This window comes from Torulaspora delbrueckii, chromosome 5 (genome assembly GCF_000243375.1).
Source record: "Torulaspora delbrueckii CBS 1146 chromosome 5, complete genome".
Lineage (NCBI taxonomy): Eukaryota > Fungi > Ascomycota > Saccharomycetes > Saccharomycetales > Saccharomycetaceae > Torulaspora > Torulaspora delbrueckii.
The window spans coordinates 889086-913372 of NC_016505.1; the positions used below are offsets into that span (position 1 = coordinate 889086).

The 24287-nt window shown below is 41.8% G+C and overlaps 17 protein-coding genes across 17 annotated transcripts; 9 read left to right on the plus strand and 8 right to left on the minus strand.

The window, feature by feature from the left end:
- Positions 1-51: 51 nt before the first annotated feature.
- Positions 52-966, plus strand: SUI2 (translation initiation factor eIF2 subunit alpha; the record flags this gene model as incomplete). Its single annotated transcript, XM_003681879.1, has 1 exon — positions 52-966. One exon carries the CDS (start codon positions 52-54, stop codon positions 964-966), a length of 915 nt encoding a protein of 304 aa, XP_003681927.1.
- Positions 967-1179: 213 nt separating this feature from the next.
- On the plus strand, positions 1180-2178 carry MHO1 (Mho1p; the record flags this gene model as incomplete). Its single annotated transcript, XM_003681880.1, has 1 exon — positions 1180-2178. One exon carries the CDS (start codon positions 1180-1182, stop codon positions 2176-2178), a length of 999 nt encoding a protein of 332 aa, XP_003681928.1.
- A 170-nt stretch (positions 2179-2348) lies between these two features.
- TDH2 (glyceraldehyde-3-phosphate dehydrogenase (phosphorylating) TDH2) lies at positions 2349-3347 on the minus strand (the record flags this gene model as incomplete). Its single annotated transcript, XM_003681881.1, has 1 exon — positions 2349-3347. The coding sequence occupies one exon, from the start codon at positions 3345-3347 to the stop codon at positions 2349-2351; it is 999 nt and encodes a 332-aa protein (XP_003681929.1).
- An 862-nt stretch (positions 3348-4209) lies between these two features.
- On the plus strand, positions 4210-5739 carry MET3 (sulfate adenylyltransferase; the record flags this gene model as incomplete). The annotated part of the gene is made up of 1 exon (XM_003681882.1): positions 4210-5739. The coding sequence occupies one exon, from the start codon at positions 4210-4212 to the stop codon at positions 5737-5739; it is 1530 nt and encodes a 509-aa protein (XP_003681930.1).
- A 101-nt stretch (positions 5740-5840) lies between these two features.
- Positions 5841-7052, minus strand: PDX1 (Pdx1p; the record flags this gene model as incomplete). The annotated part of the gene is made up of 1 exon (XM_003681883.1): positions 5841-7052. The coding sequence occupies one exon, from the start codon at positions 7050-7052 to the stop codon at positions 5841-5843; it is 1212 nt and encodes a 403-aa protein (XP_003681931.1).
- A 211-nt stretch (positions 7053-7263) lies between these two features.
- On the minus strand, positions 7264-9003 carry XKS1 (xylulokinase; the record flags this gene model as incomplete). The annotated part of the gene is made up of 1 exon (XM_003681884.1): positions 7264-9003. The coding sequence occupies one exon, from the start codon at positions 9001-9003 to the stop codon at positions 7264-7266; it is 1740 nt and encodes a 579-aa protein (XP_003681932.1).
- A 203-nt stretch (positions 9004-9206) lies between these two features.
- Positions 9207-9473, minus strand: SPC1 (signal peptidase complex subunit SPC1; the record flags this gene model as incomplete). Its single annotated transcript, XM_003681885.1, has 1 exon — positions 9207-9473. One exon carries the CDS (start codon positions 9471-9473, stop codon positions 9207-9209), a length of 267 nt encoding a protein of 88 aa, XP_003681933.1.
- Positions 9474-9677: 204 nt separating this feature from the next.
- Positions 9678-10463, minus strand: CAL4 (Cal4p; the record flags this gene model as incomplete). The annotated part of the gene is made up of 1 exon (XM_003681886.1): positions 9678-10463. One exon carries the CDS (start codon positions 10461-10463, stop codon positions 9678-9680), a length of 786 nt encoding a protein of 261 aa, XP_003681934.1.
- Positions 10464-10783: 320 nt separating this feature from the next.
- Positions 10784-11692, plus strand: TDEL0E04810 (uncharacterized protein; the record flags this gene model as incomplete). The annotated part of the gene is made up of 1 exon (XM_003681887.1): positions 10784-11692. One exon carries the CDS (start codon positions 10784-10786, stop codon positions 11690-11692), a length of 909 nt encoding a protein of 302 aa, XP_003681935.1.
- Positions 11693-11815: 123 nt separating this feature from the next.
- TDEL0E04820 (uncharacterized protein) lies at positions 11816-12040 on the minus strand (the record flags this gene model as incomplete). The annotated part of the gene is made up of 1 exon (XM_003681888.1): positions 11816-12040. The coding sequence occupies one exon, from the start codon at positions 12038-12040 to the stop codon at positions 11816-11818; it is 225 nt and encodes a 74-aa protein (XP_003681936.1).
- Positions 12041-12163: 123 nt separating this feature from the next.
- GPI14 (glycosylphosphatidylinositol-alpha 1,4 mannosyltransferase I) lies at positions 12164-13381 on the plus strand (the record flags this gene model as incomplete). The annotated part of the gene is made up of 1 exon (XM_003681889.1): positions 12164-13381. One exon carries the CDS (start codon positions 12164-12166, stop codon positions 13379-13381), a length of 1218 nt encoding a protein of 405 aa, XP_003681937.1.
- Positions 13382-13540: 159 nt separating this feature from the next.
- On the plus strand, positions 13541-14281 carry SKI6 (exosome non-catalytic core subunit SKI6; the record flags this gene model as incomplete). The annotated part of the gene is made up of 1 exon (XM_003681890.1): positions 13541-14281. One exon carries the CDS (start codon positions 13541-13543, stop codon positions 14279-14281), a length of 741 nt encoding a protein of 246 aa, XP_003681938.1.
- A 37-nt stretch (positions 14282-14318) lies between these two features.
- Positions 14319-16517, minus strand: FYV8 (Fyv8p; the record flags this gene model as incomplete). Its single annotated transcript, XM_003681891.1, has 1 exon — positions 14319-16517. The coding sequence occupies one exon, from the start codon at positions 16515-16517 to the stop codon at positions 14319-14321; it is 2199 nt and encodes a 732-aa protein (XP_003681939.1).
- Positions 16518-16930: 413 nt separating this feature from the next.
- On the plus strand, positions 16931-17536 carry TMA22 (Tma22p; the record flags this gene model as incomplete). Its single annotated transcript, XM_003681892.1, has 1 exon — positions 16931-17536. One exon carries the CDS (start codon positions 16931-16933, stop codon positions 17534-17536), a length of 606 nt encoding a protein of 201 aa, XP_003681940.1.
- Positions 17537-17595: 59 nt separating this feature from the next.
- Positions 17596-18960, minus strand: TDEL0E04870 (SNG1 family protein; the record flags this gene model as incomplete). Its single annotated transcript, XM_003681893.1, has 1 exon — positions 17596-18960. The coding sequence occupies one exon, from the start codon at positions 18958-18960 to the stop codon at positions 17596-17598; it is 1365 nt and encodes a 454-aa protein (XP_003681941.1).
- A 390-nt stretch (positions 18961-19350) lies between these two features.
- On the plus strand, positions 19351-21627 carry YPP1 (Ypp1p; the record flags this gene model as incomplete). Its single annotated transcript, XM_003681894.1, has 1 exon — positions 19351-21627. One exon carries the CDS (start codon positions 19351-19353, stop codon positions 21625-21627), a length of 2277 nt encoding a protein of 758 aa, XP_003681942.1.
- A 360-nt stretch (positions 21628-21987) lies between these two features.
- Positions 21988-24189, plus strand: PMT6 (dolichyl-phosphate-mannose-protein mannosyltransferase PMT6; the record flags this gene model as incomplete). The annotated part of the gene is made up of 1 exon (XM_003681895.1): positions 21988-24189. One exon carries the CDS (start codon positions 21988-21990, stop codon positions 24187-24189), a length of 2202 nt encoding a protein of 733 aa, XP_003681943.1.
- Between the last annotated feature and the right edge of the window lie 98 nt (positions 24190-24287).

A 24287-nucleotide genomic window follows, 5' to 3' on the forward strand; every position in this document is an offset into this window, starting at 1 on the left:
GTCTATAGAGGTCAATTGAGGTCCGGTTAGCAATTTAAATCATTTTGAACCATGTCGACATCTCACTGTAGATTTTACGAGAACAAGTACCCCGAGATTGATGACATTGTCATGGTCAACGTCCAGCAAATCGCTGAGATGGGTGCTTATGTGAAACTTTTAGAATACGATAACATTGAGGGTATGATATTGTTGAGTGAATTGTCCCGTAGACGTATTAGATCCATCCAGAAATTGATCAGAGTTGGAAAGAACGATGTTGTCGTTGTGCTTCGTGTGGACAAGGAAAAAGGTTACATTGATCTTTCCAAACGTCGTGTTTCCTCCGAAGATATTATCAAATGTGAAGAAAAATACCAGAAATCCAAGACTGTGCATGCCATTTTAAGATACTGTGCTGAGAAATTTCAAATTTCACTGGAAGAATTGTACAAGACTATCGCATGGCCATTAAGTCGAAAATACGGTCATGCATACGAAGCTTTCAAGCTTTCTATCATCGATGAAACCGTTTGGGAAGGTATTGAACCTCCTTCCAAGGAGGTCTTTGACGAATTGAAAGTCTACATTTCTAAGAGACTGACTCCACAGGCAGTCAAGATCAGAGCCGATGTTGAGGTCTCATGCTTCAGTTACGAAGGTATCGATGCCATCAAAGAAGCCCTTAAGGCTGCAGAAGCCCTCTCTACGGAACAAATGCAAATTAAGGTCAAACTAGTGGCCGCTCCACTTTACGTCATCACCACTCAATCTCTAGACAAGCAACATGGTGTTGAACTACTGGAGAAAGCCATTGAACAGATTAACCAATCTATTTCCAAATACAACGGTGTCTGTAACATTACAATGGCTCCAAAGGCAGTTACTGCTACCGAAGATGCAGAGCTACAGGCTCTCTTGGAGAGTAAAGAGCTCGATAACAGATCCGACTCTGAAGACGACGAAGACGAGTCTGACTCTGACTAAGAAACGTATATTGTATATATATTTTACCCAAACGATAACTCTACGCACCACAATCACTTCAGCCTCGCCATTGATCGTCTTGTGCTTTTAGTATTCAATACCTCCGAAGGGGTAAGGGGTATGAAACTATATAAGGTCCAAATGTAAGAAAAGCCTTGAACTAGCAGTATGCAGCAGTAGTTAATCCTGCTTATCAACTAAGATATAGCCAACATGTCTATACGTCCTGCTACACATGCCGGTTCCTGGTATTCGAACCATGGGAATGAATTATCAACGCAATTGCGAGGATATTTGGATGATACGGGGAAAAGTGCTGTCAGAAGTGCTAGATTGATCATTTCACCTCATGCTGGCTACCGTTATTGTGGTCCCACTATGGCTTATTCTTATGCTTCATTGGATATTGATTCTAATGTGAAGAGAATCTTTATACTAGGGCCCTCTCATCACGTATATTTCAGAAACCAGATATTTGTAACCAAGTTTGAATCGTTGGAGACACCACTGGGTGATTTACAAGTTGACCAGGCTCTATGTCAGAAACTAATGAAATTACAGGATGGCCATCTATTTGTCCCGATGGATCATGATGCTGATATGGGTGAACACTCTTTGGAAATGCAATTCCCAATGCTAGTTCAAACTTTAAAATGGAGAAATGTGCCATTGGAGAGTGTCAAGGTGGTTCCTATGTTAGTTTCTCATAACAGTGCGGAAGTCGATCTTGCAGTGGGACAAGTCTTAAAGACTTACATGGATGACCCTAGTAATTTATTCATCATCAGTAGTGATTTCTGCCATTGGGGACGTAGATTTGCATACACTGGCTATGTTGGTAGTGAAGATGAGTTGAAAGATGCATTACAACAAGAGACGGAGATTGAAATGTTGACCGCTAGAAGTAAACTGTCACATCATCAAATTGATATCTGGCAATCAATTGAAATTCTTGATAAGATGGCAATGAAAGTCTTAAGTGATACGGCAAACGAGGCAAGATACAACGCTTGGAAACAGTATTTGGACATAACCGGAAATACGATTTGTGGTGCTAGACCGATCGCTGTGATCCTAAGTACATTGAGTCAAATCGATGAAGCATCACACAAGATCGATTTCCAATGGCCAAATTACTCACAAAGTTCCCACGTTAATAGTCTGGATCATAGTAGTGTCAGTTACGCTGCAGGCTATGCAACTTTAGGTTAGTAGAATAAAAAGCTTCAAACCTTTTTTTTTTAAAAAACCAATATTGATAATATCTAATTTATCTAGATAAAGATATAATCAATATAAGCATATATAAAATTTAATCTTTGTAAAACATGTCATTAACTAAAAGTGAAAAAAGCTTGAAAACTCTTTCTCAACTAATTCATTTAAGCAGAGGCAACGTGTTCAACCAAGTCGACAACTCTGGTAGAGTAACCGTATTCGTTGTCGTACCAGGAAACCAACTTGACGAAAGTTGGGGTCAATTGGATACCGGCAGCAGCATCGAAGATGGAAGAGTGAGAGTCACCCAAGAAGTCAGAAGAGACAACGTCATCCTCAGTGTAACCCAAGACACCCTTCATTTCACCTTCAGCAGCAGCCTTGACGACCTTCTTGATCTCATCGTAGGTGGTTTCCTTGTTCAAGTTAACAGTCAAGTCAACAACAGAGACATCGACGGTTGGGACTCTGAAAGCCATACCGGTCAACTTACCTTGCAATTCAGGCAAGACCTTACCGACAGCCTTGGCAGCACCAGTGGAAGATGGGATGATGTTACCGGAAGCGGTTCTACCACCTCTCCAGTCCTTGTGGGATGGACCGTCGACAGTCTTTTGGGTAGCAGTCATGGAGTGGACAGTGGTCATCAAACCTTCCTTGATACCGAAAGCATCGTTGATAACCTTGGCCAATGGAGCCAAACAGTTGGTGGTACAGGAAGCGTTGGAGACAATCTTCAAGTCGGAAGTGTATTTGTCAGCGTTGACACCCATAACGAACATTGGGGCGGTGGAAGATGGAGCAGTGATGACAACCTTCTTGGCACCAGCATCAATGTGCTTTTGAGCAGTGTCCAATTCCTTGAAGACACCAGTGGAGTCGACAGCAATGTCGATGTTCTCCTTACCCCATGGCAAGTTAGCTGGGTCTCTCTCTTGGTACACAGCGATCTTGTGACCATCGACGATGATGTGCTTGTCATCGTGGGAAACTTCAGCAGCGTATCTACCGTGAGTAGAGTCGTACTTGAACATGTAAGCAGCGTAGTCAGTGGAGATGAAAGGATCGTTGACGGCAACAACTTCGACGTTCTTTCTAGACAAAGCGATTCTTAGAACCAATCTACCGATTCTACCGAAACCGTTAATAGCAATTCTGACCATTTTTGAAATTTAAAGTGTTTGTTGAGTGCTTGTTTGTGAAACTGTTTGATGTTCCTGGGGATAAAGGAATAAAAAGAGAGTAATTGAACAACCATATCAATTGAATAAAATCCTTGGGCCTTTATATATGAGAATAAATCAACCTGGTAGAAGGAAAGAGAAAAATAGAAATACAAAGAAAAAAGCCGAGAACCACCAGTTTGAACTGAACCTTCCAATTGCACGCATTGCACGCACACCATCTAATTGTTGAAAGATCATCACACTTTGCCAAAGAATTAATCATGTTTCTACCACGTATGCAGCAACAAGCAACCGGAGAGTGGTTGCATTTCCCTGCCAATGGGCTAGTTACCTGCCTTATGGTACCAGAACGTACCATAAGGTACCAAATGCTAGTATCACCAATGGGCTAGCTGCTGACAGGGCTCCAGAAGACGTATAGTTCATGTAGTAATGGCGACATTTTTCATGTTAAAAAACGAATCAAAAAAAATAGTGGATGCCGAGAATTGGGATTCCAGTTTTTTTAGTGGAATTCGGTTGGGTTCCACAAAAATTTAAATTGGAATTTAGTGGAATCCGAGAATGTGGGTTTTGGTCACGTGAGATTACTTTCTTGAATTTTCATTCTCTCTTGATTGATTGATTGATTAAAAATGAAAAAAAAGTGTCAGCGTCAAATGGTAATAATTAATGAAATTGTTTGAGTAAGCCACAATTGTGGAATGGTTTAATTGAAGTCCTTGAGCCCTGTTGATCTTATAATTGTAATTATATATATGGTTTGTTTTATTCTTGAGTGGAGTTGTGGAGTGTTGTAGTGATAGTAGAGTATAATAAAAATATTATAATATTAAATATGCCTGCTCCTCACGGTGGTGTTTTACAAGATCTGGTAGCTAGAGATGCTCCAAAGAGACAAGAGTTATTGAAAGAGGCTGAATCTGGTCAATTGACTCAATGGGATTTGACTGGGAGACAGATTTGTGATTTGGAATTGATTTTGAATGGTGGGTTTTCTCCATTGGATGGATTTTTAAGTGAAAAGGATTATAATAGTGTTGTGAATGAGTCTAGATTGGCTGATGGGACCCTATGGACTATTCCAATTAATTTGGACGTTGATGAGAAATTTGCCAAATCTATTTCTGTTGATCAGAGAATCGTGTTGTTGCAGGACAATGAAATTCCAGTGGCTATTTTGACGGTGAAAGATATTTACAAGCCAGAAAAGCAGATTGAGGCTAAGAAAGTGTTTAGAGGTGATCCTGAACACCCTGCTGTTAGTTACTTGTACAATATCGCTGGCGAATACTATGTTGGTGGTTCTTTAGAAGCTATCCAATTACCACAACATTATGATTATCCCGGTTTGAGAAAGAGTCCAGCTCAGTTGAGATCTGAGTTTGAGTCTAGACAATGGGATCGTGTTGTTGCTTTCCAAACTCGTAACCCAATGCACAGAGCTCATAGAGAATTGACAGTTAGGGCCGCCAGAGAGGCTAATGCTAAGGTTTTGATTCACCCAGTGGTGGGTTTGACTAAACCTGGTGATATTGATCATCATACTCGTGTGAGAGTTTATCAAGAGATTATTAAGAGATATCCAAGTGGTATCGCTTTTATGTCTTTACTACCGTTGGCTATGAGAATGGGTGGTGACAGAGAAGCAGTTTGGCATGCGATTATTAGAAAGAACTATGGTGCTACTCATTTCATTGTTGGTAGAGATCATGCTGGTCCTGGTAAGAACTCCAAGGGTGTTGATTTCTATGGTCCTTACGATGCTCAGGAATTGGTTGAATCTTACAAACACGAATTGGATATTCAAGTTGTTCCATTCAGAATGGTTACTTACTTGCCAGATGAAGATCGTTATGCTCCAATCGATGAGATTGATACTACAACTACGAAGACTCTAAATATTTCCGGTACCGAGTTAAGAAAGAGACTAAGAACTGGTGGTCCAATTCCAGAATGGTTCTCATACCCAGAAGTCGTTAAGATCTTGAGAGAATCAAACCCACCAAGATCAAAGCAAGGTTTTGCAATTGTTATCGAGGACTCTTTCAAAGTATCCCGTCATCAATTGTCCATTGCTCTACTATCGACATTCTTGCAATTCGGTGGTGGTAGACATTACAAGATTTTTGATCACAAGGAAAATGACAGTGATTTACTAGCATTGGTACCTGATTTCATCCAATCCGGTACTGGTTTGATCGTTCCAAAGGAATGGTCTTCTTCTGCAGTGAATGCTTCCAATGTCTACAAACTTGGAGCTTCCGATAATGCTGATATCAAGTTGGAAAATGTTGATGAATCGATCCAACACATTGTTCAAAAGGCTGTTCTCTTCTTAGAAGATAACGCATTTATCAATTTTTAAACGTTTTGTTTATATTCTGTAGCTTTCCCACGACAATAATACTGACAGCGAAAGGTACATTAACAAAAAAAATTTGTAGAATCGTGTAAATATATTAACGTCTATACAAATTGCAATTGTTTTAAGTAATCAACAAATCTCTGGGATTTTTCATTAGCATCATCGAACTTTTCATTTACTTGCACATTGAAGTTCAACACATATTCCTTCTTGGCGGCGCTGTCACCGTCAGTAGCGTTGACTCTCTGGGTTGTCTCCGACCCAGATAATAAGTCAAAGATATCTTGATGACCTGCTGGTGTAATTTCATCGGTCAACGAGATAAGCTGATAAGTGTATTTGAATCTTGGCTGACTTGGTGCAGCGGTGATCAAATCTTCAAAAATTGGATCAAATCGATCCGACCTGGCATTTGCCAGAGGAGCTTCGTGAGTGTAGTGGTACGCTTCTTGCAAGAATGCGCGAACTGATCTTTGTAATTCTTCCTCCTGTACATTGGCTGGACACTCTAAAACCAGCTGTTCACTGAGAATCACAGGTTCAGACTTTGCCACAGGTGCGTTTTCTTTCACAGCTGGCTTTGACTCTGGGACTCTCAATTCGATGTTGGACAAATCCAAACGTTCGCCGCTCTTGATATAATCCGCGATTTTGACATTAGATTCAGTAGAGATTTTGCCCAGGTATGCCAACACATCACCTTTCAATAGTCTACCGGCTTTTCCCGTTGCTTTAATGTTACTGAAGGCATCCTCCTTTGAGATACCGTTTTCAGCTAGCAGAGAGCTGACAGAGGGGAACAAAGTTTGTTTTGGGTCAGCCTTTTGTAGAGTCTCACTAGACGTTGCCTTTGTCTCAGTTGATTTTGGTTTAGCTGGAGCTTTTTTCACTTCATCGTTCTTCTTCGCTTCATCTTGCTTCTTTGGGGGTGCCTTGGACTTTTCAGCTGCCTTTGGTAGCTCCAGCGTAGCTAGATCATCATCGACCTCTGCAATATATGCTATTGGTTCACCCACAACTACATCCTTGGCACCATTGTCTACAATAATTTTGGCTAATTGACCATCATCCTGCGCTTCAACATCAATCTGTGCCTTGTCAGTCTCGACCTCCAAGATTACATCGCCTGCAGAGAACTTCTCACCAACTTTGTACTTCCACTCCACAACACCGCCTCTCTCCATCGTAGGTGACATGGCTGGCATGGCGAATACCTGGGCTTTCGAAAGCCTCATTGTAGTGCTGACATATCTTGCCGATAGCTGTCTTAACAGCACCGTTCTCGAAATTTTAGCAAAACCTGAAGATAACATCACTTAGAACCTCCTTAACACAACCAACTAGCAGCTTTGAAAGTTTCAATCCCGTTGAAACTGGTTCACTCTTTTAACCGTGCTGTTTGCTGGAGAATTGACACTGACCGAGCTTATTTTCTCCATAGTAATTTAACAAGATAAACACTAACATATATGAATTTATAAGGCAAATTTATGTAATATATCGAATTAAAAGGTCTTGAGACCATCAAAGTGTAGCTTCTAGTCTACTTAATGGCACAATCTTGTTATTGTAAGCATTCCAGGCTCCATCGTCTGAATCACACACGTACTCGAGGTCATCCCATGGAAATCTCTCATTCAAGAATTGGTCATAGTGCAAGGTTGTTTGTTTCGAGTAGAACAAGTCAGACCACAATGCTTTGTAGCAACCTCCCAATGCGCACGAATTTGGTGTCTCTAATCTGTAGTTTCCTTGTGTGGCACCGATGACTTGAGCGAACTTCTTGACGATGGCATTGTTCTTTGAGGCACCTCCGACAAAGAAGGCCTTGTTGGGTCTCTTGTGGAAATATTCACTCAATGGGAACTCGTCGTAGTCGAACTTGACCGTTAAGTCCTGATTCTTGGTGTTTGCAGGCGAAACTGTTGAAGAAAGTAGCGGAGAGATCCGTACACGACAACTTAGTGCTTGTGATTCTACAATATTCTTGGCATCGTGTTTCTTGTCTTCGAAGGAGTCGACGAATTTGGTTATTTCGCCGGATTTTGGATCAAACTTAGCTCTCTTGTATGTGGCTTCTACACTGGGGACAATTTCACCCAGTGGGAAGTAGACGCCGATCTCGTCTTCGTTAGCTAATGAATCATCGCTTAGAGCCTCGTTGAATAAAGTCCAATCACGGCTGGTCTCATTGCCATTGAGTTCGTCCCGGATCTTTTCACGAGCCAACGAACCGTTACAGTAACAAATCATCCCCATGTAACTGTTAGGCATCGTTGGATGGATGAATAAGTGATAATCTGCTGAGGGATGGTACTGTTCTGTCACCAGCAGAATAGTAGTACTTGTCCCGAGTGAAACCAAGACGTCATTCTTCTTTAATGGCAACGAACAGATAGTGGCAAGATTATCACCAGTAAAAGGGAAGATCGAACAGTCGGGGCTGAATCCATATTTCTCAGCAAAGTATGACGAGATCGACGATAAGCGCACTGGTTTGTCACACTTAATTGGTGGCGCCAATAGTTTCTTCTCAATGGTAGTCTTGTCCTTGTCGATCAACGACAGTAGTTTATCATCAAATTCACGTTTAGCCACATCATATAAATTCATTCCACAGGCATCTGCTTCTTCCAAGGCAGTCAATGAGCCGCTTAGCACAGAGGCAACGAAACTGGAGACTAGTGCGATGGCCTTGGTGTTCGCATACACTTCAGGTTCTTCTTCTGCGATCTTCAATATTTGCGTTCCGGTAAATCTGAAGTGAGCCCTAGAGCCAGTAATCTTGGCCAACTCCTGTGGGCCTCCCACTGCATTCTGGAACTCTTCACACTGTTTTCCCGTACTGTGATCCTGCCAATTAGGTGCGGTTTCTCTTGCCAACGCTTCTGGTACTAATTGATCGAACAAAGAACCTTTCTTGGCATTCAAAGATTTTAGCAAACCATCAGCAGCACCACTCAAGTAGACCGACCCATGCTGCTGACATGAACCCGAAATAGCCTTCACCAGACTCAAATCGAAACCCGATTTCGAGAATTTAGCGAATATTAAGTCAATAGCTTCAAGCCACATAGCCACAGGACAATCAATCACATCCCCACGGATGTACACACCCTTTGTGGTCTTGTATTGAGGGAAATCCCGCTTGAAATCCACAGTTTCCGAGTGAACTATCTTTAGTTCCTTGTTAATCGCTAGACATTTCAACTGTTGGGTCGAGAGATCGAACCCTAAGTAGTAAGATTCCTGAGAACCAGTCATATCAGCTCAATTAACTTAATAATACTGTTGAAATTTGTCAGAAAAGTTTCTCCAGATTTACTTCCCCAGATATTGGTTAACTCCTTTTATATACGATTTATTTTCAAGGAGAAGTTCATACAATCAATATATATAGACTCCCTATAGCATACTTACATAGCACATAATTTGACATTCAAGACCACTTTGAGTGTGGAATAGACTCAATTGATTATCTTAGGTCTCACCCATTCGAGCTTTCTGGCTGTGTAGGCCGGATAGGCAGGTAGAACCACGATCAACGTGAGCACCACCGAGAAGATGTAAACAGCTAGCAAATATACGAGAGATTGCTTGTAGAAACCGACAACACATGATATGAGAGCTCCGAGAGCCAGCAGAGCATTTTGTAACCACTCGGTTTTCTCCTGGCTGGGATAGTCGATTGGAAAAACCAGCTTATTCTTGATTTCTTCTAGGATTTCAGACATTTCAAAGGTCAATGTACGATAGGTGGCCCTAAAGCAGTCGTTAAAGCCGTTTGTGTTATTTTCCTTGTATTCGATGCGAAAGTGTCAAGAATGGTCGAACTTCGATCGCTTTCTTGGGTGAAAAATCGAGCGATGGCCCCAGCTGAAAAAAAAACCGCTTCTATAGTAAGAGCTTGTACGACCTCAATGAGCTCTACATACGTTCTAAACGGCCACATTACCCATAATCTCGTCCTTAAGCCAGGCAACGAATCGTTTGAAACCTGGACCGTCCCGGACGTCTGTGTCGAGGTCTTTTGTAGCTTCTCTGTAGTGGGCCACGATGGAATCGTGCGAAGCCAACAGGTTAAACAGCTTGAAATTGAGTAGATCTAGCTGATATTTCCAGCTCGGGATCAGTTCGTGGCCTAATGCTCGCAGTAGTACATCTAGTTGTGGCTTAGTGATCTGATACTGATGATGCAAGGGCACTCGCCTGAGAAACTGATGGATATTGGCAAACCCCATGACACAATTATGCAACTGAAGTGATAGTGGTGCCGAGAACGCTTTCATCTCTGAGATCAGTAGCTCGTTAATGACACCCAGTACGCAAATCAGGTTACGGTCGATCAGTTTGCGAAATTTGGGTGCCGAGTCCAGACTGGCCATGTCACAGTCATCAAGAAGTTGGCGAAAGTTGGTACGAACCTGGTAAACGAGTGCATAGAGCTGTTTGCGGATCTCTGCGAGCTGATCCACCACTTTCTTGTCTTCATTAACAAGCGTATCCTCACCATTCTTACGTTCACAATATGACAGGAAGTAGAGCGCGTAGATGAGATCAGTCATATAGTGGGATGTATTCAGGATGAACAGGATGATCTGGTTTAGCAGTAGTAGATTTTTCTTCTCTTGGAAAGTCATATCTTGCTCGATCCGGTGCAAGGGCACAGGGAATGCACCAGTGACGTTCTCTTCGACATTTTCATTAGTTGTTTGGCCATTCATATTTCAATAAGGTTTACAAGATGAGTGTATTCCATCAACCGAAAACTTCGGCGAAACTGCTCAGAATGAAGCCGGATTTGTAGCCAAAAAACTGGGTAAAGATACCTTTCACTAGTGATACAGATCTTAACGTGATTTGGCTTACTCAAACGCTGTTTGAACTGATAATGGACTATGTTAATCATGATGAGGTAGTCCGCCCGTTACAGGCCCGCTAATTGACAAAATATCTTCGAGAGCTGGAAAATCGATGTAGATCAGATTTCGAGTCAAATAGACCCCATTGAAGATCAATTCAAAGCTAGTATCAACACCCAAAAATGGTACAGGCCAGTAGTGGTAAATTCCTCGATGAAGAGACTTATTCGAGGCTCATGGGCTTCGTAGCTGGGATGTTCTCCGGTGTTGCCAAGAACACTGTTGGGCATCCTTTCGATACCGTTAAGGTGAGACTACAGACATCACAGGGAACCGGTAGATTCAAAGGACCATTGGACTGTGTTTACAAGACTTTGAAACAGCAGGGCCCTCGAGGACTGTACCTCGGATTTACACCACCACTAGTAGGATGGGTTCTGATGGATGCAGCTCTACTAGGTAGTTTACACAATTATAGAATGCTATTGCACAAATACGTTTACCCCGAGTATGAGAAACTGCCACTGTCGGGGTGTATAATCAGTGGTGTCATGTCTGGTTGGACCGTTAGTTTCATTGCAGCACCAGTAGAGTTGGCCAAGGCGAAGTTGCAAGTGCAATACGGGCCTGGGACTACCAAGTACAGTGGTCCTATCGATGTTATTCGGAAAGTTTGGGCTCAGAGCGGTGTGAGAGGTCTTTACAAAGGTTTGATCAGTACGCTGATATTTAGATCAAATTTCGTCTTTTGGTGGGGGTCATACGAACTAATCACACAATGGTTCAAAAACAATACTAAACTCAGTGACCCTGCAATCAATTTCTGGGCAGGTGGGTTAAGTGCCTCCTTTGGTTTCTGGACCACTGCCTTTCCTTCAGACGTCGTAAAACAGATCGTATTATGCAATGATAAATGTGACGGAAGCTTCAAAGCTTGGAGAGACACTGTTCGTGATGTCTACCAAAAGCAAGGAATTAAAGGCTTCTTCAGAGGATTTGTACCTAGTTTCTTAAGATCTTTCCCAGCTAACGCAGCAGCACTAGCTGCTTTCGAGTTTGTCCTGCGGAATAGCGGGGCCAAACCTTCCTAGTCCCAATTTCTGTAGCCAATTCATAGATACATCCCACATATTTTCATTGATCATTCAACACATCGTCAAGCTCTTTCCCCATAGCATAGTATTTTGATACGCTTTCATAGCTCACTTTCGTCTTCAAATCGGGTCCCCCCATCTCGATGGTCTCCCCTTGGTCTTCAACATCTTTTGGTCCTCAATTGCAACTTCCCAAGGCTTGGGTCGAGGTGCCATCTCAGAAACGGTCATCATCGACTCACTCAAGGTAACATCTGGCACTTCTACCACGTTTGGAACCGGCGTATCGCTCACGATATGATGCACTATCTCTTCATAGGACAAACTGGGACCCTCATCCATCATCGATGGTCTATAAAATGCTGCTGAAGTCGTGTTTTATCACTGCTTCATCAAGTATTACTATACCTTAAGAAAGCGATCCGGATACTCGCTTAAAGCTCATCACTACTGACAGAACTAATTACGATGCTAAAGAAGGCTACACTGTTAATTCTGGGATCGCTGGCCATACGTTTGGGATTCTTCCTGTATGGGATTTACCAGGATGCCAATTACAAGGTGAGATACACTGATATTGACTACTATGTGTTTCATGATGCTGCTAGATACGTGTACGAATCTTTGCAGAAAGGTACCATTGGATCTCCCTATTGGCGAGAGACTTACCGATACACCCCTTTACTTAGCTGGCTGCTGGTTCCCAACCATTATTTCCTGTGGTTTCATCTTGGAAAGCTAATATTCGTTGCCTTCGATCTGTTCACTGGATTGATCATCCTAAGTTTGGTGAGAAAATGCGTGAAGAGCAGGGAATCATCACTACCACTGTTTTTAAGCAGCTTATGGTTGCTGAATCCTATGGTTATTACCATAAGCACTCGCGGAAACGCTGAGAGTGTGATATGTTTTCTCATCACACTAGCGTTATACTTGCTACAAAGAAACTGCTTGACGCTATCAGCTATTGTTTATGGCTTATCGATCCATTTCAAAATTTACCCAATAATTTACTGTGTTCCGATTGCTTTCTTCCTGTATCGTAAGGACAAGCAGTTCACTAAAGTAATACTATATGGTGCATGCAGTCTGTTAGCGCTTCTAGTTTCCAGTGCTGCAATGTACAAGATATATGGCTCTCAATATCTGGACCAAGCTTATTGGTATCATCTCTACAGAACAGATCACAGACACAACTTTGCATTGTGGAACCTATTGCTGTATTACGACTCAGCTCAATCCACTACTTCTCTTCTATCAAAGTTCGCATTCGCACCACAGATGATCGTCACAATGTCCGTAACAGCACTGGAGTGGTACCAACCTACTTTCGAAAATCTTCTCAATGTTCTCTTCCTGCAAACATTTGCATTTGTTACTTACAACAAGGTCTGCACTTCGCAATACTTCGTATGGTACCTGATCTTTCTCCCATTCTTCATAGCGAATACCACTATTTCTTGGCAAAAAGGCGTGTGCATGGCAGCAGTATGGGTAGCTACACAGGGCTTTTGGCTTTTCCAAGGTTACTTACTAGAGTTTGAAGGCAGAAACGTCTTCTTCCCCGACATGCTCATCGCCAGTGCGTTGTTCTTCCTTGGAAACACATGGCTAATGGGCCAATTCATCGACGACATCAAGACAAGAGCTCTATCGGCGATGAACAAGGCCAAGAAGATCAATTAAGTATGGTTGGATACGCTCTTTAATTGTCACATGGATTTTATTAGTGGTATTTACTATTTTTTCGTCAAAGCATCTCTACAAAAAATTGTTCAATGCTTCAAGAAGTAAAAAGTTATAAAGAGTTGACTGATTTAGGCGCAATTGGTATTCGAATAAGTCATGTCTAGGCTCGAAATATACTCTCCTGAAGGTCTCCGTTTAGATGGTCGTCGTTGGAATGAACTGCGTAGGTTCGAGTGCTCAATAAACACCCATTCACATGCAGCGGATGGCTCATCATACTTGGAACAAGGTAACAATAAGGTTATAACATTGGTAAAGGGACCACAGGAGCCAAGTTCCCGTTCACAAGTTGATACTGCAAAGGCTTTACTTCGAATTTCAGTCAATATTACCAAATTTTCCAAGACTGAGAGAAGTAAGACTAGTCATAAGAATGAAAGACGAGTACTAGAGATGCAGACTGCTCTGGTACGTACCTTTAACAAGAATGTCATGTTGAATGTTTATCCTAGAACGCTGATAAATATCGAGGTTCACGTCTTGCAACAAGACGGTGGAATAATGGGATCCCTAATAAACGGTATCACTTTGGCACTAATAGACGCAGGTATTGCCATGTATGACTACATAAGTGGTGTGTCTGTGGGACTTTATGATACTACACCCTTGCTAGATACAAATTCACTGGAGGAAAATGCGATGAGCACAGTCACATTGGGTGTCGTGGGCAAAACTGAGAAATTGTCACTTCTACTGGTTGAGGATAAGATTCCGTTAGACAGACTAGAGAACGTTCTGGCAATTGGGATAGCTGGGACTCACAGAATAAGAGACCTCATGGATAAGGAACTGAGAAAGCGCGCGGAGAAGAGAGTTGCCAACGCATTGTCGAGGTGATCGTAATTCATAATTCGGAATAGACATAAGTAAATAATTAGATTGAAACTTTTTTCTTCGCTATAGAGGAAAACAAGCCTCTCGACTTCTTTGAGTGTGCAAATACTTTTCTTGTCAAGTGGCTGACGTTTTGATTAACATTGGCCACTGTGTTGCTGACCGTATGTTTCTTGCTCAATTCATCGGCGTTCGCGTAAGCGTCCCTGACATGCTTGCTAACTTTGTATTCATCAAAGATGAAATCTCTATCCGTCTTAGAAGATGACTTTAGTGTGTAATTGAGCCATGTCTGGATCCCACTATCGAACTCATCTAATTGCTTAGAGTATTCTCTCAATTGCTGGATCTTGTTAACATGAGAAGCTTTCCCGTTGAGGACTTTGACCATGTCAAGGTATGGTACCTTGGTTTGCCCGGTAACTTTTGCTATCTCATCCGCCTTTGGTTCGGGAACAGTAAACACTTCTTTGAAATGAGTTTGTCCTGGTCCTCTGTGCGCTTCACCATCTAATGTAGTATAGGTTGAGTTGCCAGTGGCAAAAGACCGTGGATCATCAGAGCTGTCGTTGCTTGTTACTGGATGTACGATATCCGGTAGTGGAGGTAGATTTTGATTATTTGTTATTATCCCAGGAACGTTGTGTATCGTGTTGTTGTCGTAAAGTGTTTTGGTGTCTTTTATTGTTTCTAAATCATCTTTTCCTTCCGAAGGGAATGCATTCCATGAACTCTCGACTTCAGAGTACGTTGAAACGATCCGACTTTTCATACTTGAGGGAGTCAAGTCAACAAGCTTCCCGGTTTCGTCATAAACATATCCGGGAGGAGGATTATTAGAAGTCTCTTGTACAAAACCACTTCTAGCAGCCCCTGTATCGGGCTTCCATTTCCCCAGATTGATCGATTGTCGAGTTGAAGGTTGCTTTTCCTCGTTCTCTTTACCATCATTCTCTTCTATTATTGTTTCCTCTAGCTCTGGCTGATTATCGTCACTCTTTTCTTTCCCTTCTGCATCTTGTTCCGCTGCTACTAGGCCATTAGTAACTTCATTATCAATAGCCTTAATTGCTGTTCTGTTTGTTGATTCCTCTTCTTCAGGCTCGTCGGCGCTCTCGATCGTTTCAGGGATTGTCCTTTCCTCTTCATCCTCGTGGGAATCCTCATCGCTGTGGACCATTTTATTGAAGTATCCCGATTTCGGCACCTGAATTTCCTCATCGGAGTCTACAACTAAATCGTCCTCCTGTGCTTCGTATTGGTAATCTTTACGTGGTCTTGACTCTGGTTCTTCCCCCGGAGAAACCTCTTTATTTTGATGTTGGATAGAATCAGTATATGACAGGGCGTCATCGCCTTCATCACCTTCATCACCTTCATCACCTTCATCAACCTCGTCCGATGAGTACCTATAGTCGAACGATGAGCGTGGAGTTTTATGTGACTCATGTCTAGACGAGACGGATTCCCGCTTTTCCAAAGGCGGCGAAACGATTTGACTCTCTTCATCTTCCCGTTCACTGGCCATATCGTTGTGGTCAGCAAACTCTCTAGCAGGAGAGGCCGGTAGCTGCCTGTCGTTAACATCGATATCTGACGTCGAAGATTCCCCGCTAGACACGTAATTTTTATCCTCTTCATCATTTACGTACTTTGCAAAGTAGCCATTCTTGGCAACCTCAAGATCGTCATCCGATTCGCCAGCACTCAAGGGTTCCTTCTCTAGGCCAGTGCTTGAAATACGATCAGAGTTCAGCGAGACCTCATCATCATTAAAATCCTCTGTCTGATCAATTTTCGGAGTCATTTCCTTCGAGATTTGAGCCATCAAGTTCTCCAGATCCTCATTGACAGGCGTCCTTTTTACCTGCAATGAACTCTTTGAGCTATTCCGAGATGATATCTTGGCCAGTTTTGGTGTTTCCCAAGTGGTTATCTCATCATTCCCATCGTCTGCTACAAGAGACTGCGGACAGATACGTTCTGAGAGCTGATCCCTATTTGAATCCTGTGATGACTCCTTCGTGCCCTCTTGTACCACTTCAGAATTCTCATCATCGTAATGTAGTTTTGGTAAAGCCGGTAGTTTGGAAATCGTATCATTTCTGACAACTCCCTTCTTCACATTCCCGTTTTCATCGATCGAGTCATCACTACTATCCCAATCAGCCCCATCATACGTGGCATGTCCGGCACTCACCCATCGGTACGATTTCTTTCTCTCCACCTGCTCAGACATTGTGTCAACAGTACCCTATTCTAGCTTCAAGAATGTTGAAAGAGGCTTTTTGAGCCGTTATAAACTCCTTTCGTTAGTCTTGAAGTTTAGGTCAAAGATGATTTGAATAGTCTAATACATCCGTTGACGGTGACAGGTAGTGTACAACAGGGCAAGAGACTGCATAAACTTGATATATAGAATTCAAATTAGCCTGAACATACTCCCGAGGCTACAAATGATGGTTGGACTTCAGTCAGTGAAAGAATTGAGGTTTAAAACCATGGTTTTTTTTTGTATTTTAGCTTAATATTCAATATTTAGCAAGATTTCAAAAGGGCATCGCAGATTTTACAAGTGAAAAATCTGGCTTATGATCACCTTTTACATCCAACGACCATTGAAACACAATTGATCGTTTGAGAACCGTCAAAATGTCTGAAACGAAGCTAAGAAATGTTGTCTATTGTGACGTGTGCTCATATCCACCAGATTACTGCGAGTTCACTGGTAAATTGAAGAGGTGCAAACTGTGGTTGAAGGAAAATCATCCAGAGTTATTTACCAAGTACTATGGGGACAGTGACAAAGAAGTAGATGCAGTGAGCTCTAAACTGGCGGAATCGAGTATTGGTGAAGAAAGAGAGGAAAAATTGGAGAAGGATCTGAAGAGATTGCAAACGAAGCAGGAGAATAAAGAACAGAGAGAATTAGCAAAGAAGTTGTCATCCAAGGTGATTATTAAGAGAGAAGCAAGGACCAAAAAGAAGTTCATTCTGGCCATTTCTGGACTGGAAGTGTTTGATGTCGACATGAAGAAACTTGCAAAGACTTTTGCCTCGAAATTCGCTACTGGGTGCTCTGTCTCGAAGAACGCTGAAAAGAAAGAGGAGATCGTTCTTCAAGGTGATGTCCTAGAAGCTGTTGAGAAGTACATTCATACTTTACTAGAGGAGAAGGGATTAAAGGATGTTAAGGTGGAAACCATAGATACCAAGAAGAAGAAGAAGCCTACAGAAACACCAGCACCAGCTAATTAGTTATTAAATAAGGTTAGCGTTTATAATTATAGGACATTATCAATGACCATTTCAGTCGTTTATCTATTAGCCGCAGCAGCTGCCGCAGCTGCCTTCTTCTGCATACGTTTACCAACTGTTTTCAGTACAAATGGTAACAGTGCTGTGTTCAAAGCCACCCAAGCGACTAGTATACCATAGTTGCGACCCATCTTGTGCTTCGAAAGATCTAAAAATATCACTTTGTAAATGTCGACACCATTATGAATAGGCATAGCATAACCATAGCGATAAAATTGATTGTTCAACACCAGTGGGTAGAACGAGCAGGATATGTTGAGGACAATCCAGGTCATCAACCAAAATCCTAAATATTGAGGACCAAATGTAATGATTAGACTGATCATGTTCTCATTGGCGCCGCCAAGTGCCATCATCAGTAACCAAGTACTCATCCAGTAAACAATGAAACCACCTCTTCCAAAAGCCTTTGTAAAGTCGATTTGGAAAATTGCAGATACGGCGCAGAAAAAGAGGGAAAGGAAGAAATATGTGAGCCATGCGATTCCAATCCTGTAAAGAATCATATGTTTTGGCTTCAAGATCTTTGCCATCTCCCGGTGCAGGGGACCGAACAGCGATAACTGAAAGAACGTCAACAGTAGACAATAGATAAGACCAACTTGCAACGGTACTAAGATCTGAGCATCATAGAATGGTCTTTGGTCAATATAGTTGAACTTCAGATCTGAGGCTGCCATTATTCTTTCAGAGGAGATCGAGTCAGTCAGGTTGCCGAACAAACTTGGGAGATAGTCATCTCGCAGATAACTACCATAGATAGTTTCCAATTGACGCATATTTGGTACTATAGCAGAACTCACGGTAGCTGGATCTCTACCACTTTCATATATCCCCTGGAAGTAATCTGTTGAATTGAATGGGGTGGAACCTCCAGTCAACGAATCATATAGAGCATCGGTAGCATTTGCCCTGACATTCAGAGCCATCCAGTATTTTTCATCGTGTATCAAACTTCTCACTTTGCCATCGATTTGGTCCGCTGGCACATTGTACCTATCACTAAATTGGGCAGCTGAGAAAATATGCCAAGTACAAGGGATCCCTGCGATCAACGCTGGCAGAATAGCAGACATGGTAGTCTCGATCAAATCACTTTCATCCTGAATGACCGCTAGGACACCACTTTGTAACATGTAATGGCTCCTCTTGTATGTGGCACCCCAATAGATCGAGAGAATAGCTATCACGAATGAACCAAGCAGAACATTAGTGAACAAGAACTTTTCAATAATCTTTCTCCTATGGTTTCGCAGCCTGGGAGAGAAAAATCCAGTCTTAGTCTTCTGTAATGTCATACCCTTCAGGTAAGTCATCGTCTCGGGAACTTCCCTGCTTGTCAGGGACGGATTGTTCACCAGCATAATTACTAACAGATCCGGCAGTCGATGAGGAGTTTGAACGAGTGCTTACAACATGTACATCCTCTACAGCAGTTCGACCAACACACTCAGAGGCACCTTCAACATACCTCTGATTTAACTCAGTGTCCTCAGAAATTGTCATAAGTAGCAACTATCACCATTCACACTCTGTAGATATCCGTTTCACCTTGCAAGGTGTGGTAGGCATTTATATGTAAATTTTATCATCGTTTGAAAGGCAGGGCGGATATGGTTTAGCTTACTAAGAGATTGAATTAGTGACACTTAAGCGACAAAAAATTACAACCAAAAAATAATGTGAGCTTACGCTGAAGATTAGAAGGTCAATAGCAGGTCAATTGACTCTTATACGATCGCTTCAGGTGTATTATGGTGCGTTTAACTGTTTCCGTAGAGGATACTCTCGCAGCTCGCCTGCTTGGTTCCGGAGAGTTCAATACAGGTGTTGACTCGCTCGACACCGCTTTGACGTTACAATTTCGAGTGCATTACCACCTTTTCGGGGCAGGAACTACTGCAGTCATTGGCCAAGTGCTATTGGACGACTGCGAGAAGCTTGAAAAGAGTTTGAAAGCCAGTGGGATCGATTCTCACACAAGTGGATTGATCAAGAACATCATCTACAATGCCAAAGGAGTTCTGTGCTTCCATATGGGCCAAATAGAGGAGTCTGTACGACTTCTTGGAATGGCAAGTGGCATAAGCATACAATATGAAAAGTACAAGGAATATCTGGATCTAGAGAGTTTATATTACCGTGGGCTCTGCAAGAGATCAACATCAATTTATTTCCAAGAGCTGTTCAAGATTATAGATAAAATACCCAAGGAATCCCAGGGACTGACGTTGCATTATTTGCATCTTATATTGGGTGAGATTGCTAAAAAACATAAAGCGAAGGATATTTTAGAACATTTCCCAAAGAAAAATTCACTGACACTATTAGCCATATCATTCACGCAAGAATGCGATGAGAAAACTTTCTTCGGCTTCACACCAGAGGTTTTGCAGAATTCCAAGTTCCCAAGAGCTGATGAGACCAACAACATAGACTTGGAACAGTTCCACGCCTTTTTACCTCATTTTTTCAAGACCCAGAAGTCAATCTCATCAGAGTGGTACAGCTTCATCGTGGCATCCATGGAGAAGACTTTCCAATCCGTTGATGTAGCCAAGAGTGCCATGATATATTTCGCGAGATCTTCCAATCCAAGCAAATTCAATGGAAGGGAGGCACTTTTAAATTTCGTCAATTTTGCAAGGTACAGTGAAAAACAGTTTGAGGTAAATGGGAGTTATGATGACATTATATCTTTAATTGAATGCTATGCATTTGCTTTAGAGTTAGTGGACGATGCTTCTTGGAATATTGAGAACGTCTTTGACCTTGAAGAGACGACCAGGAAGTTAGAGAGCTTACTGGCCTTTTTTTACAGTGAGTACAAATTCCCTCTGATGGAAAATGGCGACTCACTCAACTGGCTCGAGAATTCTTCCAAACTCTTCCTACCAAAAACCGTTTCAGACGTACTCGCAAAAGCTTGGGGTACACTATATCTTAAGAGGGCCGAATTCTTGGAATATCTACTATCCAATGACTTAGCATGTTATCTGTCGAATGCCATGTGCGTTGCGTCAAAGGTTGACAATCTAGTTGACCTGCAGTTTCAATACTCGTATGTTTTGGCAGTTCAAAGACATACTGAGCCTGCAATAAAGATCCTGAAGACAGTACTGTTGGAGGCCAATCCGGACTGTTACAAGGCTTGGCATTTACTAGCACTTTGTGAATCTATTCGCGAGGATAAAGAAACCTCCTTCAAAATTGTTTGTTCTGTTTTGGAAGCCATGAAGGAGAGCTTTAATGAGAAGAAATTAAAGCTAGTAGAGAGATGGCAATTTGTCCAGTTGAAATTGACACAATTGGGTTTAATTGAAGAAATATTTGGCACACTTGATGCAACAGAAATGTTGCCTGAAGTGTTTGAATTGTTTTCAACTTTATTTCCAGAAGATACAAAGGAGTTTGATCGTATCGGCAAGGAGTGTAACCAAACGAAGGATTACTTAATGCAACTTATCTGGGTGTTTTCCGCAAACATGTACATGAGACTGGGGGACCGAGTCGACGATTCGAAGAACGCTATAAAAGAAGCCAAAAGAGTCACTGACGCTTTTAAGAATCTCAATTGCGATATAGCAACCGGATTTTTGAACGCACTAACCGGAGACAAAAAGGAAGCATTAAAGAAGTTTGAATCCGTGTTGTTTTACGATCCGATGAATGTCAATGCGATGATTGGTTTTGCCGAAATCGTCTTCCCTGAAGAATTGACCGGATCAGAAAGTACTCTGAGTAACTACTATCAGCTGAATGGATCATCTGCATGTTTACATACAGCGGAAAAGGATAATCGAGTTTTCGCTAATGACGTCGATAAATCTGTCGCTTGTGCAAGATTGAAGTTTATGTTGGAGTATGCCATCACTAAATCCATAGAAGCCTACCACTCCCCGGAGGTATGGTGGTATCTGTCTCTGGTTTACGAAAAATACGAGGATAAAACTTATAAAGAATCGTTACTCAATTGCATACGATACAAGGAATCCAATCCAATACGGGGGTTCCGATTTTGTAACTATTAGACCGCGATTTTGAGCAATTCAGCAGCACAGTCGCCTCTATTTTCATGATAGATAGCCTTATGATTAAATAAGAGGAATTCTACCTCTAGTCTGAAATAGAATGCTAAAGATAAAAACCTTCATAGGAATGTCATTGGAACCGTTCAAACTGGAGTATAATTGAATAAAAATCTACTCAGTAGTTGAGAGCGCAATTGAGTGGCAAAAGTGTTTCTCAACTCTCCTTGGCCATTGTTGTGTTATTTTTTATGTCGATACAATACGCCTTTAAAAGTTGACGCCCTGTGTACTTACAAACAATATCGATGAGAACAGGTGAGCTAAAGAATAAGTTCTTTCGTCAATAGATCAAACATCGTGATGTCTTCGAAGTTTGATCTAACAGATGCACTTCTTGAGAAGACGCCTCAGGATAGTGTTGGACAACCGATTGAGCAAGAGGAGCCCAAAAGTCGCCGTATGCTCTCTCGTCTTTCCTTTCTACTACCAATAGCATTCACTTTACTATCGTTTTACGTCAGATTTCATAACATTGATAAGAACAACTACGTGGTTTGGGATGAGGCACACTTTGGTAAGTTTGGTTCCTACTATATCAAGCACGAATTTTATCACGATGTTCATCCACCACTGGGCAAGATGTTAATTGCCTTTACTGAATGGTTGGCAGGCTTTAATGGAGACTTTAATTTTGATTCAAACCACGAATACCCTGAGCATGTTAACTTCAAGAGAATTCGTCAGTATAATGCTGTTTTTGGAGCACTTTGTACACCTTTGGCATACTATACAGCTGGAAATATGGGATTCAGTACGTTGACTACTTGTTTCGTTACTTTGATGGTGACTCTAGAACACTCATTCATTGTCCTTTCCAAATTCATTCTGCTTGACTCCATGCTGTTATTCTTCACACTGACAACATTCTTCTGTATGACCAAACTCTTCACCTTGAGAGCTACTCCGTTCACCAAAAGTTGGTCCTGGTGGATGCTTTTAACTGGCGTTTCAATTGGGTGTGTGTGTTCAGTGAAATGGGTGGGATTATTTATTACCGTCGTGGTCGGCTTGTACACAATCATGGAGCTTTATTCCTTCCATTGTAATCCGCTTTTATCAAGAAAAACTGTTCTGAAACATTGGACAATAAGAATCATTGATTTGATCGCGATTCCATTTCTGATTTATCTATTCTGCTTTAAGATACATTTTACTATTCTCTACAAGTCTGGGACAGGCGATGCGTCAACGAATACTCTTTTTCAAATCAATCTAGAGAACAATAAGATCGAAAATAGTCCAAGAGATGTCGTGTATGGATCAGACGTTACTATCAGATCTCATGGATTGAGTCCCAACCTTCTTCACTCCCATGTTCAAACATATCCAGGTGGTTCTAACCAAAAACAGGTTACAGGTTACGGCTTTGCTGATGGCAACAATATTTGGCAGATAAAATTCCCAAGGTCGTCTGCGAATCAATTGGACTTTAACAATACACTCAATGGCCAGATCCTGACAGTCAGAGACGGCGATGAAATTCGCTTACAGCATAAAGAAACTAAAACCAATCTTCACTCCCATGAAATCGCAGCCCACGTCTCTCGTGGCTGCTACGAAGTTTCGGGATATGGTTCTGAGGAAATCGGGGATGGAAAAGATGACTGGATTATTGAGATAGTTGAGCAGAGGAAATCGTCTAATCCAGAATTCCCTACAGAAGATCAAACCACTCTTCACCCAGTGTCAACCTTCTTCAGACTCAGACATAAAGAGTTAGGATGCTACTTAACTTCTACAGGTCTATCCTATCCACCTTGGGGGTTCAAGCAGGCGGAAATTGTGTGCAAATACTCATGGAGTAAAATGGATAAGTCAACTTGGTGGAATGTTGAAGAACATTGGAATGATCATCTAGAGAGTTCGCCTAATTATCTTCCTCCAAAATCAAAATTCTGGACAGACTTTGTTCTCATAAATTTCGCTATGGCTTCTTCAAATAACGCCTTAATACCTGATGAGGACAAGTATGATAACTTAGCTTCAAAAGCATGGGAATGGCCTACTTTGCATACGGGTTTGAGGATGTGCAGCTGGTCAAGAGATCTATACAGATATTATCTGTTGGGCTCGCCGTTCAATACATGGCTGTCAACTGCATCCTTAGTTCTTTTTATCTTTATTTTGATAAAGTTGCTATTCCAGTGGAGAAGACAATCAGTCAATATAACAGAAGACCAATTTTGGAACTTAGCCATCCAAGGCGGATTTCCTTTCATCGCTTGGTTGGCTCATTACCTTCCCTTCGTCACAATGGGGAGAGTCACCTATGTGCATCATTATGTGCCCGCCTTATATTTTGCCATGTTGGTTTGCGGGTTTGTCCTTGAGTACTGCTTCAAGAACACCAAATCTTACGTGAGGTATAGCGTGTACGCGTTACTATTTGCTGGTTGTACATATACATACATCTATTTTTCGCCGTTGTGTCAGGGAATGCATGGGCCAGGAGTGAGGTATTCCAAGCTTCAATGGCTACCAGGCTGGGATATAGTTTTGTGAATCACACTCCATGAACGGACAAAATGCGATTACATAATCATGCTGCTTTATAGTATGCAAATATTATAGAAATCAATGACAAACAGACGATCTATGCT